At 34.2% G+C, this 16,627-nt stretch overlaps 1 protein-coding gene across 13 annotated transcripts in view; it reads right to left on the reverse strand.

Moving 5' to 3' along the window:
* LOC105838746 (electroneutral sodium bicarbonate exchanger 1) overlaps positions 1-16,627 on the reverse strand; it is a 56,321-nt gene that overhangs the window by 5,399 nt on the left and 34,295 nt on the right. For 8 of the 13 annotated variants that reach the window (XM_012684523.3, XM_012684521.3, XM_012684526.3 and 5 more), the window contains 14 exons: positions 15,479-15,583; positions 13,555-13,658; positions 12,965-13,150; positions 10,796-11,002; positions 9,721-10,133; positions 9,300-9,465; positions 8,843-9,001; positions 7,906-8,055; positions 7,415-7,690; positions 6,873-7,262; positions 6,571-6,678; positions 6,004-6,138; positions 2,261-2,442; positions 806-923 (listed from right to left, as the gene is read on the reverse strand). In XM_012684523.3, coding sequence (XP_012539977.1) covers positions 806-923; positions 2,261-2,442; positions 6,004-6,138; positions 6,571-6,678; positions 6,873-7,262; positions 7,415-7,690; positions 7,906-8,055; positions 8,843-9,001; positions 9,300-9,465; positions 9,721-10,133; positions 10,796-11,002; positions 12,965-13,150; positions 13,555-13,658; positions 15,479-15,583 — 2,699 coding nt within the window. Of the gene's footprint in view, positions 1-678; positions 924-2,260; positions 2,443-6,003; positions 6,139-6,570; positions 6,679-6,872; positions 7,263-7,414; positions 7,691-7,905; positions 8,056-8,842; positions 9,002-9,299; positions 9,466-9,720; positions 10,134-10,795; positions 11,003-12,964; positions 13,151-13,554; positions 13,659-15,478; positions 15,584-16,627 lie in introns of all 13 variants that reach the window. The other 5 variants (XR_001139240.3, XR_001139241.3, XM_012684519.3 and 2 more) reach the window with 3 other exon arrangements.

Consider the following 16,627-nt stretch of genomic DNA (forward strand, 5'->3'; position numbering starts at 1 on the left):
TTTAAATAAATCAATCTCGATACTTTTTGATCATAGTAGCATATTGTGCAAATTTGTAATTTTTCAATAATCTAAGATTACTTTTACACGAAAAACTGCATGTAATACATTTCAGAAAGATAATTAATCACTCTAAATAGGAAGATAAATAATAAGAAATGCAAGCAGATGAAATTAGATCTATATATAGACCATTTAATTATTTAATTAATTGCTCTTGTATCTACACTGAGCTAAGTATATATATTTCTAAGAGCATAAGCAAGAATTGCAAAGTTGCATCTCATAGACGATTATATTATTATGCGACGAAAAAAATAAAATACCCTTAATCATACATGATAGAAATATAAACAGAAACAGATTTCTTATAATAATAATAAATATAAAATATTTTTTGTTGTACTTTTTTAAATACATTGCATAATTATAACGGTATTTATGCAAGTTTACGATAAATAAAAAATAAAAATCAATTAAAAATTGTCACGAAATTTTGTGCAATCACAAATTAATATTTTATGCTTAGTTACCGTCATATTGTTACGTAATAAAAATGTAATTGTCGTCGTCTATGAAAATTCAGATTTTCTACAATGAGTCGCCCGCGTTAGAATTTGCTTTTTAAGTCGACTCGGCGAGGATTGTCATGCCATCCTCGTTTGTAAATTTACTCACAGCGGCGGTGCATGGGATTTGGGCGTTGCATGCCGGTATATTGGTGCTCTTGCTGTGTGTCTTGCCATATGAATTGTCGGTGTTTTGGTGATGGTAGTTAGAACTTAGAATCATTTACGTGTGTCACCTTGATCGATATTCCACTGTCATCTTCATCTTCTTCGGTCATTGTCGTCAGCCTCGTTGTCTCATCGGCGGCTAATAGCGAGTTGTCTTTCTTCGGATTCTTCTTTTGCTTTCCCACACTTCGTTAGACAATTACAAACTTGATCAGTTTTAAAAATTAGGTAAAAACAATTAGAAATTGATATCCATGTTATAATATTTTTACTTTTTATTCGAAAGCTATTAATATTGTATTATCATTGTTCAAAAAATTTAATGATGACCATAATTTAATTTTAAACAATATTTTTTAAATGATATTTTTTTGTAATTTTGACACAATGTTGTATTGAATTTAGACGTATTGGAGACGGAGAGAAACGGGGAGAGACGGGGAGAGACCGGGAGAGACGGGAAGAGACAGGGAGAGACGAGGAGAGACAGGGAGAGACGGGGAGAGACCGGGAGTGATGGGGAGAGACGGGTAGAGACCGGGAGAGACGAGGTGAGACAGGGAGAGACGGGGAGAGACGGGGAGAGACGGGAAGAGACCGGGAGAGACGGGGAGAGACGGGAAGAGACTGGGAAAGACGGGAAGAGACCGGGAGAGACGGGAGAGACCGGGAGAGACCGGAAGAGACCGGGAGAGACCGGGAGAGACCGGGAGAGACCGGGAGAGACGGGGAGAGACGGGTAGAGATGGAGAGAGACCGGGAGAGACGGGAAGAGACCGGGAGAGACCGGGAAAGACGGGAAGAGACGAGGAGAGACCGGTAGAGACGGGGAGAGACCGGGAGAGACGGAAAGAAACGGGGAGAGACCGGGAGAGACCGGGAGAGACGAGTAAAGACGGGAAGAGACGGGGAGAGACCAGGAGAGACGGGGCAAGACCGGGAGTGACAGGGAGAGACGGGGAGAGACGGGTAGAGACCGGGAGAGACCGGGAGAGGCGAAGAATGTTTCTATTGTGTTTAAATTAAAGTAATAAGAAAAATGGCTGTTATTTTATTGAAAAAAAAGGAACTTATTTAAAACAGTCTTTTGAATGGATTTCTAAATTTATGGCAGCTTTTAGAAAAAAAAGTTAGAAGTACGTGAATAAATGAATATTAGATTTATTAAAGATGGATAAATGTTTATTCAAAAATAAAATAAAAAGAGCAACAGTAAAGCAAGGCTCTTGAAAGTTAAACAACGAAAGCAAAGAAAATTTGAAAAAAACGTAGCGTAAGAATAGAGAGCCACAGCAACGCGTGGCAGGGCATAGCTAGTTAGAAATAAAATAAGGTGTAAGTAAGAAGACAGAATAATAATCTTTAAATTAAAATTAATAGTCATTGAAAAGTAATACAAAAATTTCTTCTTTAATATTTATTAATGTTATTAATTAGAAATTACTCGAAAATTTTATTTGCATGCTTTTTTATAAGAATTTTTGCAACAAATGTGTAAAATTATCGGAAACTTTAGTACTTACTTGATCAATGATTTTGACTGTTTTGTTTTTTCGTTGCTCTCGTTAACTTGTTGCCAAATACCAGTTTTGTTCACCTCCTCGCTGATATTGATACTCGCCAGAGGAATTTTCATGATGTTCCCGTTAGCCAAAGAGATCTGAATGTTTCCCGGGGGTCCGTAGCCCATCGTTTCGTTATGATCCTGCAGGACGAATGAAACAATAGTTTGAATCTCAACCTTGATGCGCGATGAATTTCTATCAGGCCATGCATAAATTCAAGCGAACTTTGCGTTGCCTTCAAACTGCTGGGAAGCAGGCGTGATACGTTGCTTGCCAGCATATATTTCACATGAGCTGGTCAATTATACATAGCGTAATAAATTATAAGTGTATGTGAGGAAGTAATAACGATCGGTCAGGGACATCACGTAACACTATGAATAAATTTACAAGGGTGTGACTTGGTATATAGATTTGTAGATAATTCTAATAGGAGAATACACAATAGAAAAATTAGTGCGACGAGTCCATGATGAGAATATAAAATTATATCGGCAATTTCGTGTTATTTTTTTCTTCTTTTGAGGGAAGGGGGGAATAATTTTAATAAGTGACGAATTCGTTTATCTTAAGAATTATGATCAAGATCGATATTATTTTATACTGTGTGGTATGTTAATTGATAACGATCGACATTAATTGTTTATATCCTAAGAGGAAGTATTATTCACAGTAATATTAAATATTATTTGAGAATAAATACAAATGTGCAAAGACATATTTTAATATCTTAACATTTGTCAATATTTTTAATAATTTAATGATTAAACACACAGTTACGTTTTGATCTTCAACTGTAAGTGGCTGCATATCCTTGTTATCGTATATAATTTGCAAAAAATTAACATGCTGTTATTGCATTTAGCTCAGTGGCGCATGATTATTATCGAAACGCATCTATCGTATTGTGCATCGTCGCGTTTGCGTTCGTCGAAAAGTCTCTTCGATTACAAACGGATGTAGGATGTTCGCTGAATCATTTGTTTGCGAAAAGAATATGACTGCCGGTTTATGCGGCGAAACTACGGACGTGCACTTATGGTGACGTACCAATAACAGGCGGAGGATTCGACAACTGGCATTTTTTTCGTTTGTGATTTCCGTATCGATATCTCCGTGTTTGTCCGGCTCGTGTGTGATTTCTTTCAGTTGCTCTCTCATTTTCTCTTGCTGAATCATCATTCTCCTCCGTGAGTCATGCTGTGCTTCCGCTCAGTTATTCTGTCTTTAATTGCATTAACAACGAACGCATGCTGTCAGGTATTACACGGTGCGACGCCTCATTTAATAGTTTACTCGCGTCAAAATAAGTATTACATTCTTTTAACTGATGTTATTCTACTGTATTGTATGAAAAATTACATATAATAATGGTTACACCGTTTTATATGTAATATATCCATTTTTTCCGCTTATTTTGATCTTCGTAAAATTATAATAAAAAAGTATCATTGTTATTAATTTTTGACATATATTTATAAAACAAATTCCGAAAAAAATTAAACAAGAATCTTTTCTCGATAATAAATATTAGTGTAATAAATGTTATTTATTATTTTTGCAATTTAGTTATTAAAAGTAGGGTTCCTATACATAAATTTAGTTAAATTATAAAATAAAATGTGCAACCCAAATACAAAATATTAAAGAGCAAAACAAAAACGCAGCAACAAAAAATTAATTTCACAGTACACATAAATAAATTTATCGTTAATTTATCGTTAATTATGATGAAACATGTGTCACAATTAAGCTATTTGTTATTCATATTAATATACTTCGCATTCTCTCCTTCCATCTTCTTGTATGATGTCATGTGTGTTTTTCAATTAATAATAATTTTTGAATAATATTATATATCAGACATTTTGATATTTTGTATTGTGAGTATTGTGAGAGATAAACAGAATCTCTCTTTCTCAGGCAGACGAACATTTACATTATATGAATCCGTTAATTGTGTTAGGAGATGTTGAATTATAAAGAGGTTTCGTGTGTTTCGAAACAATAATGTATTTTTACATGATTTAAAATAAATGAACTGTGTACGATGGCGCATTAAATCGATACAAGTGTCTCGAATGATTCACAGAGAGGGATATTAGCGACACGGCGATACATTAAATGCAACAGATATTCGTTCACCTCGCCACGTCGCGAATATCGATCGCGGTGTGTCGATCGCTACTCGATGAATATCTTCGTTGATATTATTTGGATAATAGGCAACCTGCTTTCCGTTTAATAATTTAATAGTCGATTAACTCTGACTATATTTAAAAAAATTCGCAATACAGCGAACGTCTCTACTCTCCCATGGTGAACTGATTTTGTTTCAAACAGCCTTTTGCTGTAATATTGGAATGTATTAAATTATATAGAAGAAGTACTCTTTAATTTATTCGAATGTACAAACAAAAATGTACAATATTGCTTACCTTGCAACAATAATTTTCCTTAATTACTGTTAATAGCGCGACTATGCTTGTAACTATTATACTCGTAAGAGTATTATTCGATTTTAATTATATTACGACGTAATAATGAAATAGAAGACTGCATTTCTCTATCACTATCTTAAATTCGCCTAAGGTCGTATAACCAACATATATATATATATATATATATATATATATATATATATATATAAACAAAGATAATTATATATAATCCCACTAAAGACATCATACATCAATAAAGACACCGATAAAAATTCATCGCGCGCGGTTCACCATTGAAGAATAATCGGCAATAATCTGGAGCAAAGTGCTCCAAAATAAAATTTCAAGTAGCCGTCGACGTGTTCGAAGCGCTCGCAAAAAACGATCAACACTCAACACATTACTTTAATCTCGCTACAACAACGATGCTATCGATAAAAACGTTTAAGATTGCGGTATCCAAAAAAGTGTCTACCGTGTTCAAAAATTCAACAACAATGTATTACATTTACTTTAATACTGGTCGGTCGGTACACCACCTGGACTTGAGGATAAAGATGGTTTGGCACATATTTCGCGTGGAAGACGAGAGAATGGCCTTTGATGTCGAAACCTTTTCCGGTTCGTTGAAGAATATATAAAAATTTGTCGCATAAATGCTCAAAAATAACAATGTCATATATTTTCGTAAAATGGCAAATTTCACATTTCAAAAAATTTCTACAGACTGAAGACGCAGTCCTACGTTCATTTTCGGAATGTTTTTTTTTTTGCATAGCACCATTCTCGTCATCCTTATGTTTTCAAGCGGTCATTTGCGAAAATAAAAAAAAATCTTGACCACAAAAAAAGGAGCAAAGTGTTGTTTCGACGAAAGAGTAAAAAGTGTGCGTTTTGCATAGAAATCATTGGTCCGTTCGTACTTTTCCTTTTTAAATTATTAAAGGCCGAATTTGGCACTCTTAAATTATCCGACATATGTATAATTATGCGCTTTAAATTAAATTATATTCTAGCCTCATGTTCGGAGATCCTATATCTTTACTTTGTTCCGCGCAGCGACGAAAAACTAATTCGTTTCAGGTGACATTCGTCCGATCACTCGTCGTAGTATACATCGTTTCTTCTACAAAGGGCGGGTTCCCCAAAGTCGGAGAGAGTTATGGTGACCACGGGGCGAGCTGGGTTCGCCACGCGATCACCGTCTGTATGCTATTTGCGACAGGTGATGGCGTTTAATATTCGTGTCGCGGTGCTAACCTCGCCGTTCTCCAGCTTACGAAGATCGTCGGCGTGTTTCTTGCTTGGTTCCGGCATTATGTCGTCGAGGATTTTCAGTTCGCGTTGCGTAAACATCAAATCCAGGGATTTGCGTATGCCGATCATTACCACGAGCTGCAAAGTTTTACACAAGTTGAATTACCCTTGAAAAGATGTCACTTTGTTTTTTTTTTTTTTTTTTATTTCAAAATATACCAATCCAGAGATTAATTAACTTTCGGCTTTATGGCTGCTACAATAAGAATCTAATATTAAAATACATCGGCATATATAAGATGATTTTATCGAAAAAACTTATTGATTTTCTTAGCAAAATTATAAGAGCTTTAACAATAAATATCAACTTAAGTAAATTAATTTATTGAATATGTTAACTGTTTTTTTTTTCTTATAGAAGTTTTCTTGCAAGTATCCAAAACAAAACGATAATGTACTTCTGTTTGAATGTAATCGTAATTTTTCTATTGTCAAATTTAAATTAATAGTTCAGGAGAATTACGAATACCGTTAAGTAATCATCGACGGATTCTTAGATTAATTACTCACCATTAAAGGAAACAGAATAGAGGTGTGACTGAAAGATTTTATGAGCCACAGGCAGGCGAGGCAAGTAAGCTGAATTGCAGTGAACATGTGTACTCGTTTCAACGGGACCTAAAAATACATACTTGCTTCAAGTATTGGATTTACGTGGCTTCAAAATAGTAAGAATTAAATAAAATTTGAAAAAAAAAAACGTTCTAGAATATTTTATTAGTAATAATAATTCCTGCACGAAACAAAAAACAAATTTTGAATAATTTGGACTTATTTTCAGATTATCGAAGCGTTCGAAACCATTTGCTTACCTGGCGAAGAAACATGTAGTCCGGCTGATATTTAACGGGCATCAACATTATCAGAATCCTATCGAAGAATTGAAGACCTTTCAACGACGCGGCGCCCATGTACAGGAAGACACCGAACAGCACCGGCATCGGTATGTTCCTCAGCATCGGTGTTAAGAGTACCGAGCATCCGATCATCAGAAAGATAAGTATATGAGTAACCCTCTGCTCGCGGACACCTAAAAATTGCGGCTTCTCGCCTGGCGCGGCACACTCGGATTCCAACTTCAACGAGTTCACGTGATTTATGGAGAGTACTGTCGCTGCGACGAACCATGGAAGTCCCATTACCGAGCATATCTCGATCAGGATCGCCAGGATGAAAAGATCCAGATGGTACCCACATCCTTTCTGGAAAAGCATCACACCAAGATCATACAGATACAGTACTATCGTTGATGCGTTATTGCGAACTGTTGAACTCTCTTTCGCATCTATTTTATGTAACGTTTGTAGATGACGATGAATAGAAACATAATCGTTGAAGCAACATAATCGCTCACCTTTAACTTGTTCTCTTTTCTATTAACAATAACGGCCGTGATTTGCTGATCCATAAAGATCAATATAGTGCCCAATAAAGCGGGAAGACATGCCCCGATGGCACTCCACCACGGATTTCTCTCAAAAGGCCAGATTAGCCATCCTCGTCCCTCTAATGTTGGCTTGAACTCCGTTGGCACTTCCAATTTCGGCGTTGGAATGCCCACAAAATGATCCAATGTGCTCATAGAGAATATCGCGATTATTACTGCAAAGTCGCTTACCACTTGTCTCACCTGAAGTAACATAGGAATGTTATGAAAGAAAATTGCGCGATAGATGTAACGATAAGCTTTAATAAACTATTGAATTCCTAATAATAAAAATAAACGTGTATTTATATTTTTATCTAATATAATTTTACAACTAGCAATGTTATAACTTTTTGTATCTATATTATCTTGAAAGAAAAATTGATCTTGCATTCTCCTTTAATTAAAGCATATGTTACCTTTGAGGGAAAGAATAAAGCGTTTTTGAAATCCTTGAGCTCTACCGATAACAAAAACGTGCCCATGAATAGGATAATTGACATAAGGAACACGTCGGGTACATAATGCGGTACGCTGCAGCCATCACCCACCATAGTGCCATTGTAATTCTGAAAGAAGCAATAACGAACACGGCATCAAAGAGGAAGCGAATTGGATTGCCTCGTGTTTTCTTGCAAATTCAGAAACACCTAGTAATCTAGTTATGTTCGAACCTGTAATTTCTCAAGAGCATATAAAAAGAAGCAAAGAGCATATGTAATTGATTGTTGCGATTCAGCGTAACGAGACGTTTGTGTGTTCGGTGTTTCTTATCAATAAAAGTATAAACCGAGCTGACATTCAAATAGAGTGCAATTTTTGTTATAACACGAGGCTACACGAATAGCTCAAATAAAAGTTGATTCAATAATCTTGTAATACAATCATACAGTATTTTTAATTAAAAAAAATTGAGAAAAAACCAGATTATTTTTTTGAAAAATATGGAAAAACAACTATAATAATGTGAAGTAGTGTTCTTAATTTTTTAGAAAAATAAAATTGAACAAAAAACCATATTTTTTTAATTTTTTTCGCGAAATAGAACAAAAGCGGACTTTTTTGAGAAATTTCTTAAACCTTTCAAATATGAAGAAATGTTGTGAAATAATTGACATAGGAAACAATAAAGATAATATTATTTTAAAAGAAAAATCTGGAAAAATGTAGCAAAAAAATAAAAAAAGATCTTTTTTCCCAAATTTCCGTAAACTTTTTTGTGCTAGGAATATTATATAGTCATATCAATGTACTTAAAATTTAGACATCGAGAGAACAATCTATTGCGTTTGGTTAACACTAAGCAAATTGTTGTAGGCTTAACCTCTCGTTTAACATTATTTCGGATGTCATTACCTCGCAAGCTGTTTTATCCAATGTCGTCCAATTCATGTTGTCATAACTGGATGGCAAACTAATGTTTGGTGGTTTGCACCAGCAATCGTAATCCAGTGTTTGACTGGAATAGGTATTTAGAGGATATTTCTTGCCGATCGACAACACATTTTCGATAGCCTAAAATTAATATATAAAAATATATTAATTATAATATTTTATTTATAAAAATCTGTGCACTTAGCTCTCGAGTTAAGCGGTATTATAAAACTGATATTTCACTCGAATAATCAAATAAATAGCATTTCTGTCTTTATGATAATATAATAAAAATATTTAAAGGATAATTTTATTATTTTATCACAAAGACAAAAATGCTATAAAACGCCTCCTTTAAAATGCCTTAATACGATTTCAAAAATCCATAGAATATCGTCAACGTTATATCCAATTTGGACAGCAGTATGATTTTTCTCACCTTATAGATAAAAATGAAGGCGATAAGGGTAGCAAAATTTTCTTCCGTAAATCGAGTGATGTAACAAACGCAAGCACTTGCATCAAGAGCCACGAGAATCATTAGAATTACGGAAATCCATGTACCGATCCAAAAACGGAAAGACATATAACTCCAGTCAACCTTCCTGCAAGAAGAATAGTGATCTGATCAAATTATCTCGAAGAAAAAAAAGTTGATAAATAATATTTGATATATAATTACACATAATTACACATAATATTATAATTTTTATATATATTTATAATATTATCCACTCTATATTTTCATAAAATAATAATATAAAAGATATTAATTATTATAATATTAATAGATATAAAAAATATTGGTATAAAATCTAATAAAAATCCAGATAGATTTGTGCAGATAGATAAAGACTAACTTGCAGAATTCGTAGACGATCGTCTCGAAAACCAGAACCGGACCGGTGGAACCGAGTATAGTCAAAGGCTGACCAGAGAAAAAGCCATATCCTATGCCACAGACGAAACCGGAGACTAACGATTCCATGGCGGCCATGTTCTTTCCGGTGGCCTCGCTGAGGAGACCACCGAAAGTAATGATGGGCGACAAGCAGGCGAAATATAAGAAAATGAAAGACGCGACGCACTGAAGTGCAAGGGCGTCCTTGAAGTCAGATAAATAAAATGGAGCTTTTCTCTTAAAGTCGTTGATCAGACCGCCGAACAGTCTACCGGTTCTCGAAAGGCCGGATTCCTCCCTTAGCTTTTGTTCATCAGCTTCCTCGTCAAACTCTTCCTTAGGCTTTTCCTCCTTGGGTCTCTTTCTAACTTCCTGTAAACATTAAACCAAGCTACGAATGAAGTGAGAGCGAATACTTTTCAAATTTGTATATTGCAACATTAAACTCGATATAATTTTAATGAATTAAAAGTTTGATATTATAAATATATAGAAGAAGATTGCTATTACTGACATAAGCTTTCTATAAAAACTTTCTTATTTTTCGGAAACTAAATATTTGACTGTAATAATACTGATAAAACATAATCATAATCGCGCTACGTGTTGCGTCTTGCTGAGCAGCATAAAGTACTTGTATATAATCGGTAAAAAATTAGTAAAAAATTTTTATATTAAAGTAAAGCTTCTATAAATCCCCATATACATTAACTTGGTATTTTATACAAATAAATGTTAAAAGAAAAGAAAAATATAACCTACTGTGCCAGTTTTGGAAATCCAATTTCTCAGACGCTCATTTTTTATAATGCAAAAATATTAATTATTATAAAATATGAAACAGTATTGTAGCTTTTGTTTAAGAAATACTATCTAGAAATAAAGTGCCGATATTAAAGACTTTTCTCTCACAGAATTGTGTTTGTTACGTGTTTCTTTTATCATCGATAAAATTATTTTCGAGCGTTTATGTAACATTAAGTATCCAAACTCATAAAAATTATATCGCTTTGTATTTCTAGAATTACTCTTACCTGTGACGGGATAGCCGCTGGCGGTTCTATTCTGATGGCCGGGTCCCATTCACCGGGTGGTAGTACCGTCACGGCGTCTAGGAACTCATCAATACCAGATAAGAGGTGATTTCTATTTTTTGCCTTGTAAGCCACGTCGTGGAAGACTTCGTCAGACATCAAGGTCGCCATAGCTCGGCCTATCTCGTGGAAACCCGAAATTCCACCCTAAAGATAATGCAAGGCGGCATATTATAAGTTATGATGTCTGACGTATAGAAATTTAATCAATATAAACCTCAAACAAGTGTATTACTTAATATAATTTTAATAACACTTTTTCCTTCATATACATTTTTTCACATGTCTTATATTGTACCTTTTTAAACAATTTATTTTAAATATTTTGAAATTATAATACCATCATAAAACGGCGTAACTTAAGATTAATCATTATTGCATAACTTATTACAAACAATTACTTAATAGAAACTAACGTAACATGAAGTGATAAGCAAAAACTTTGTAAGAACTTGTGAGATTATCAGTCACGTGTAATGTACAAAAATAAACTAGTATCCCTGTTTATCGATAAATAATTTTTACCATAATAAGATTATGTACAGTCTAAGAACTAATGACGTAAGCAAACCATTCTTATCCAAAGAAAAAAGTGTCATTAAAATTCAATATAATGTTGTGATTTTATGATTAATTATCAGAATAGCTTTTTAAGGTATACCATCTTTAAGCAAAAAAAATATAAATAACTCATATAATTATAAGTTATTATTAAGAGAATATTACCTTCACATATATATATGCTTCATGAAAAAGTTGAAAGATATAATAATAGCTTTTGAATAATTTAAATGTTTAAGTGTTAGTTAAGAATTAAATTTTTATTAATTCTTTGCCTACCATGCATTCTTAAAACATTTTTCAAGTCTATATATATTTTAATATGTAAGTTACAGCAAATTTAGTAATAAAAATTTGACATAATTTCTTATATTTATTTTTAGAATAATAAAAGTATTCAAATTTAGAAACAAACATAACTTATAACAATAAAAAACACAATGTACAAAGACGACATGTCAAGATGCAATTAGCTCATAATTATGTATTTAAATTGCATTCACGTGAAGAAGAAAAAATTATTTTATATTTTAGTTCCGAGAGAGAGAGAGAGAGAGAGAGAGAGAGAGAGAGAGAGAGAGAGAGAGAAGAGAGAGAGAGAGAGAGATAGAAGAGAGAGAGAGAGAGAGAGAGAGAGAAGAGAGAGAGAGAGAGAGAGAGAGAGAGAGAGAGGAGAGAGAGAGAGAGAGAGGAGAGAGAGAGAGAGAGAGAGTCTATCTCTACTCGATCTCTTCTCTCTCTCTCCTAGAGAGAGATCTAGAGAGAGAGAGAGAAAATATTCAGCAAACGCAATCAGCATGCATGACTGCTTATTAACCATTTAATTGTCCTGCTATGAGAGAGGCGGTCTTCTCGAGTATTAATTGACAAAAATAACAATTTACATTTAGATAGATATGCATACACATAAATGCAAAGTAAAAACCTTGCATTTAAGTGGTAATTTGGACTAGTTATATCCTTTTCTTAGATCTTTCATTCATTTGAGATTGAGTGTGGAAGATGATTGTCCGTGATAAATCGCTGATATAACTGTATAGCTAGTAAAGATATTGATTCGTCAGATAATTGACGATTTAACAGGACTTTGAGAAATTTCTTTATAATAACATCATACTTGTATGAATGTATTACAATTTTATTTGATAACATTAAAGTCAGGGATTCTATTTGCATTACGCAATTTATTTATGCGATATGTTAGTGTTCTAATATTTCAAACGGTATAAAGTTTTGGACCCGCGTGTGTCGTTCTTTTTCTGAACTTCTTTTGAACTTCTTCTGAACATAGGAGTCTCCGTAGTCCGATACTTTCAAATGCATAGCATTCGAAATGAATAAATTATTAGACTTTCGAAAAAGACAAGATATAATAGTAATTTTATTTTCTTTGCTCTCTCTATAGAAAGTAATTTTTCTTACGATTGTCAACTTATTACAACTCAATTTATTCGTTTTAATTCGAAACGATTATAACTTTTTTTTAATACTTTTTATTTTTATATTTAATCAGATCTTTACAATCTTTAGTCACGGTAGCATTCTTACCATGGGTCCCAGGAGGACGAAGATGAATCTTGTCGGAACAGGAACTTCTGTCAGGTCCCCCATTATTCCGGCTTGGCTTAACCGGATGAATGCGGACAAAGTCTTGTCGAGAAAATCGACCTCACCTACGAGTATGTTGCTTGCCTCGGCGCCGGGTGGTATCTTTCTCATAAAGTGCGTATTACCCTAATGAGAAAATGGAAGTTGAAGTTTCTTGAATTAAATTATTTGCGATACAGAAGGTCAATCGTGGCGTTAAAGGAGAAAAGTTTGAATAAAACTTCCTTATAAAAAACATTAAAAATTTAGTGATTCTCGCTTGTCTGATATTTAAAAAATCGGAAAGTAATCAACTGAAATATTATACAATTGCATTAAGTTTAAACAAAAGCTAAATCGTACTTTATGCGTATGTAAACATATGTATATTTATTCATCTTAATTGCATTCAATACAGTATCTGGCAATAATTCAAAGATATCCGATAAATATAATCTGTGCTGAGTCTTCACCGTTATTGCCAGCGTAGTCAGATAATTAAAATAGAAGGATCAAATCTCTCAAGAATCTCAAATGGTCTATTTACGAACCCTGTGATTAGCATCTCCGTTTTCCAAAGCTGACGAACTGTGAATTCTGCTGATAGACACGTTGCTGGGGCTCCGATCCATTCCGTTACTACCTGGTTCCTGGCCTGAAAGAGATCTGGCTTACTGCCTACTGCATTTTTACGCGCGACCTATGTAACGAGTCCTGTCAGCAGCATGCAATGAAGAAAATGATGGCCTCCACCCACCCGTGCGTCATTAATCCTCCGAAGTGCGCGCACGAGGCAAATTGCAATTTCGTGAAGCTCGCATTTCACGCCCTATGTCATTCGCACGAACGTGCTTCTGCAACACTTCTAGAACACGTTCCGCTTTACAGTAGTGTCAAAAAATCGAGAAGACCAAACACTCTTATCTCGCAGCAAAATCATACATCATACCGTCGTGGAAACTCATGAATTTTTCCGGTCAATTCAAGTAAGTGGTGTGGTTGTAAAATAACATGATGTTGACAAAGAAAATTTTCAAAAAGTTGTTGATTTACACTTACAACCGCAAAATTTGTTTATAACTCAACATGAATTTTTTATTTCAACATAATTAACGTAAGCTTTAAAAATAGTATATTTGGGGAGAAAAAAGAGCAAGAGTTTTGTAATAAAGAAAACAAATAAATGTTTATAAAATAAGAATGTTTATAAAACAATGTTTTCAACAACGCGTAAATATCAATTTTTAATTGTAATTGGGATTAATTTCTGTATTTTCATTGTGAATAATCAATAATACAATATTTAATATTTTATCTTATTTACAGCATGGAATATTGCAATTTTATGTTTATCTCTGAGTTTTCTAAATTAAGTACACTATCATACGAAACAAATTAGCTCGAATTGCCAACTTTTAATTAAAGAGATGAACTTTTTAACCGTAATGAAATAACTATTTAATCTGAAATCGCAAGCGTAATCAAAAAAGAGATATTATCAATTATAAAACACAGACAAATTTTAAGATTATATTGTACTGATACTGATTGGTTATGCGATAATTAGCCATATTAATTTATTAATAATTATTCTTGAATCTTTTCTTCCTACATCAGAGTGCATTTAATCGATATCAACCAATTAATTTTATTAAATGAATCAAATGAACTTTGCTTGATCGAAAAGACCGCCATACTTAAAGTAGCACTTGACCTTTGCACCAAAGATGCGTTCGGGGAGGCGCTATTAGTGCTATCAGCATCAGTCTATCTTTAAATACTCATTAAAAGTAGAACGAGGATAGACTAATGCGCTCATAGCATTCTCTCCAAACGCATCCCAAATGTCAGGGATGAACGCTAGCGTCCTTTGCAAAGATAATCTTATCATAAATTTCCCTAATAGTCTTGTTGAAGACTATCCCTAATATAAACTTTATGTTGCAATTTGATATTTTTTTAACAGTCCACCGCAAACAATTCGTTTATGTAAAAATATCTGCTTAGATATTTCCTGATTTGTGATAAACAATTAAAAATGATACATCTGTTATTCTTTTCACCAGTTCTTTAACCTAAATCCTTAAAATTATTTTTAGTAAATGTTTAACAGTTAAAGTTTTTATCATTTAGCAAATCTGAACGAATCTAACTTCGCGAAATGACAAGAGGATTAATGACGTCTGGCGCTATTTGCAAATCGACCACCATTATCCGCAGTATGGTAAAGACTTTCCGACAATTTGTCGGCAAGCGAATGAAGTGTTCTGTTTAAGCCTTTCGGCGTTTCCAATAACAATTCGTATTCGATCTCGCAACGGATTCTCACTTGTCGAGCACGTCAACGAGCATGGATAATTGCTACTGCAAGTTAGTCTACTACGTGTACATGTGGAACTTCACTACGGATTAATGCGGCTCGCGAAGTGTCAAGGTGTATATGAGTAGAAAAGCAAGCACAGAAAAGCGGTTTACCGGGATTGCCGGGTATCGTAAGGAAGCGGCTGCCAGCATTCAACGCTGCTCCACTGCCCTGACTTGTTGCGCCGGCGATTGCCGGAGCGGAATTTGATTCCTCCACTAAAAATGAGCATGAAACACAACACGAGGATCGTCTTTTATTTACAGAGGAATGTGCAAGGAGGAATAAAGGATCATTCACCATCATTAATAACGCGCAATCGTTTTGATATCGGAATCACATAAAATGTATGACAAATCAATTTGCATATATATCGTTTGTTTTCGCTTGTACTTCTCGTCGCGGAAATAGCCCTTCGGCGATAGCAGGATAAAACCGTCGAGTTAAAAGTAAAAAAAAAAATCGTCTTATTGATATACAGCATTTTAATTTCAATCTGAAAATTTAATCCGAAAAGAAAATTGTCGCGTGCGAACAAACAATTCGTTTCCGGAATATTCCGTATGTATGTACATACACGTGCTGATTGCAATGTCACCGCCGGGAGAAAATTATACTACATGCAATTGTTTCTCTATGTAGAAAGTGCGTGCAAAACGCCGGGTATGGATGTGGCAATAGTAAATATATGAACGTCACGAAATCTCCTCGCACGACTTTACCACACGGTTTGCCACATTGTTCATACTTTAACGTCACTTTTAACTTCATTTCCATACGTTCGCCAGCAAGTTTCGCAAGACTCAAACGATGGATCACGAACATTTAGAAGAATACACGAACAAACGAAACGTCTCGTTTAATTGACGAAGAAAATCACGAGGACATAATTTCTTATTGATTGCGGACGCGCTCAGCATTGGCAATAATTTACTTTTTTGCAATAATTCAGTATTCATTTCCTTGCCTTCTATAAAAGCATTCGCATTTCAAAGTATTTAAAAAGAATAATATTTATTTTTCTTCTTTGCATCACGAGGAAAATGGATTAATTAGGATACTGAAAATATATTAGTCAATTATAACACCTAGAATGATCAATGCACAATAAAAATGCATATACAGTAGACAGGGTTTACATCGAGTTACGTGCACTCAAGATCACATAGAAAGATCCATGCCTCATGATCGGAATTAGAAACATTGGCCTACGTTAACGAAGGAACGTGCATGTTGATCAATGAATAATGAGAACGCGTACG

This window comes from Monomorium pharaonis, chromosome 3 (assembly GCF_013373865.1).
Source record: "Monomorium pharaonis isolate MP-MQ-018 chromosome 3, ASM1337386v2, whole genome shotgun sequence".
In the NCBI taxonomy this organism is placed as follows: Eukaryota; Metazoa; Arthropoda; class Insecta; order Hymenoptera; family Formicidae; genus Monomorium; species Monomorium pharaonis.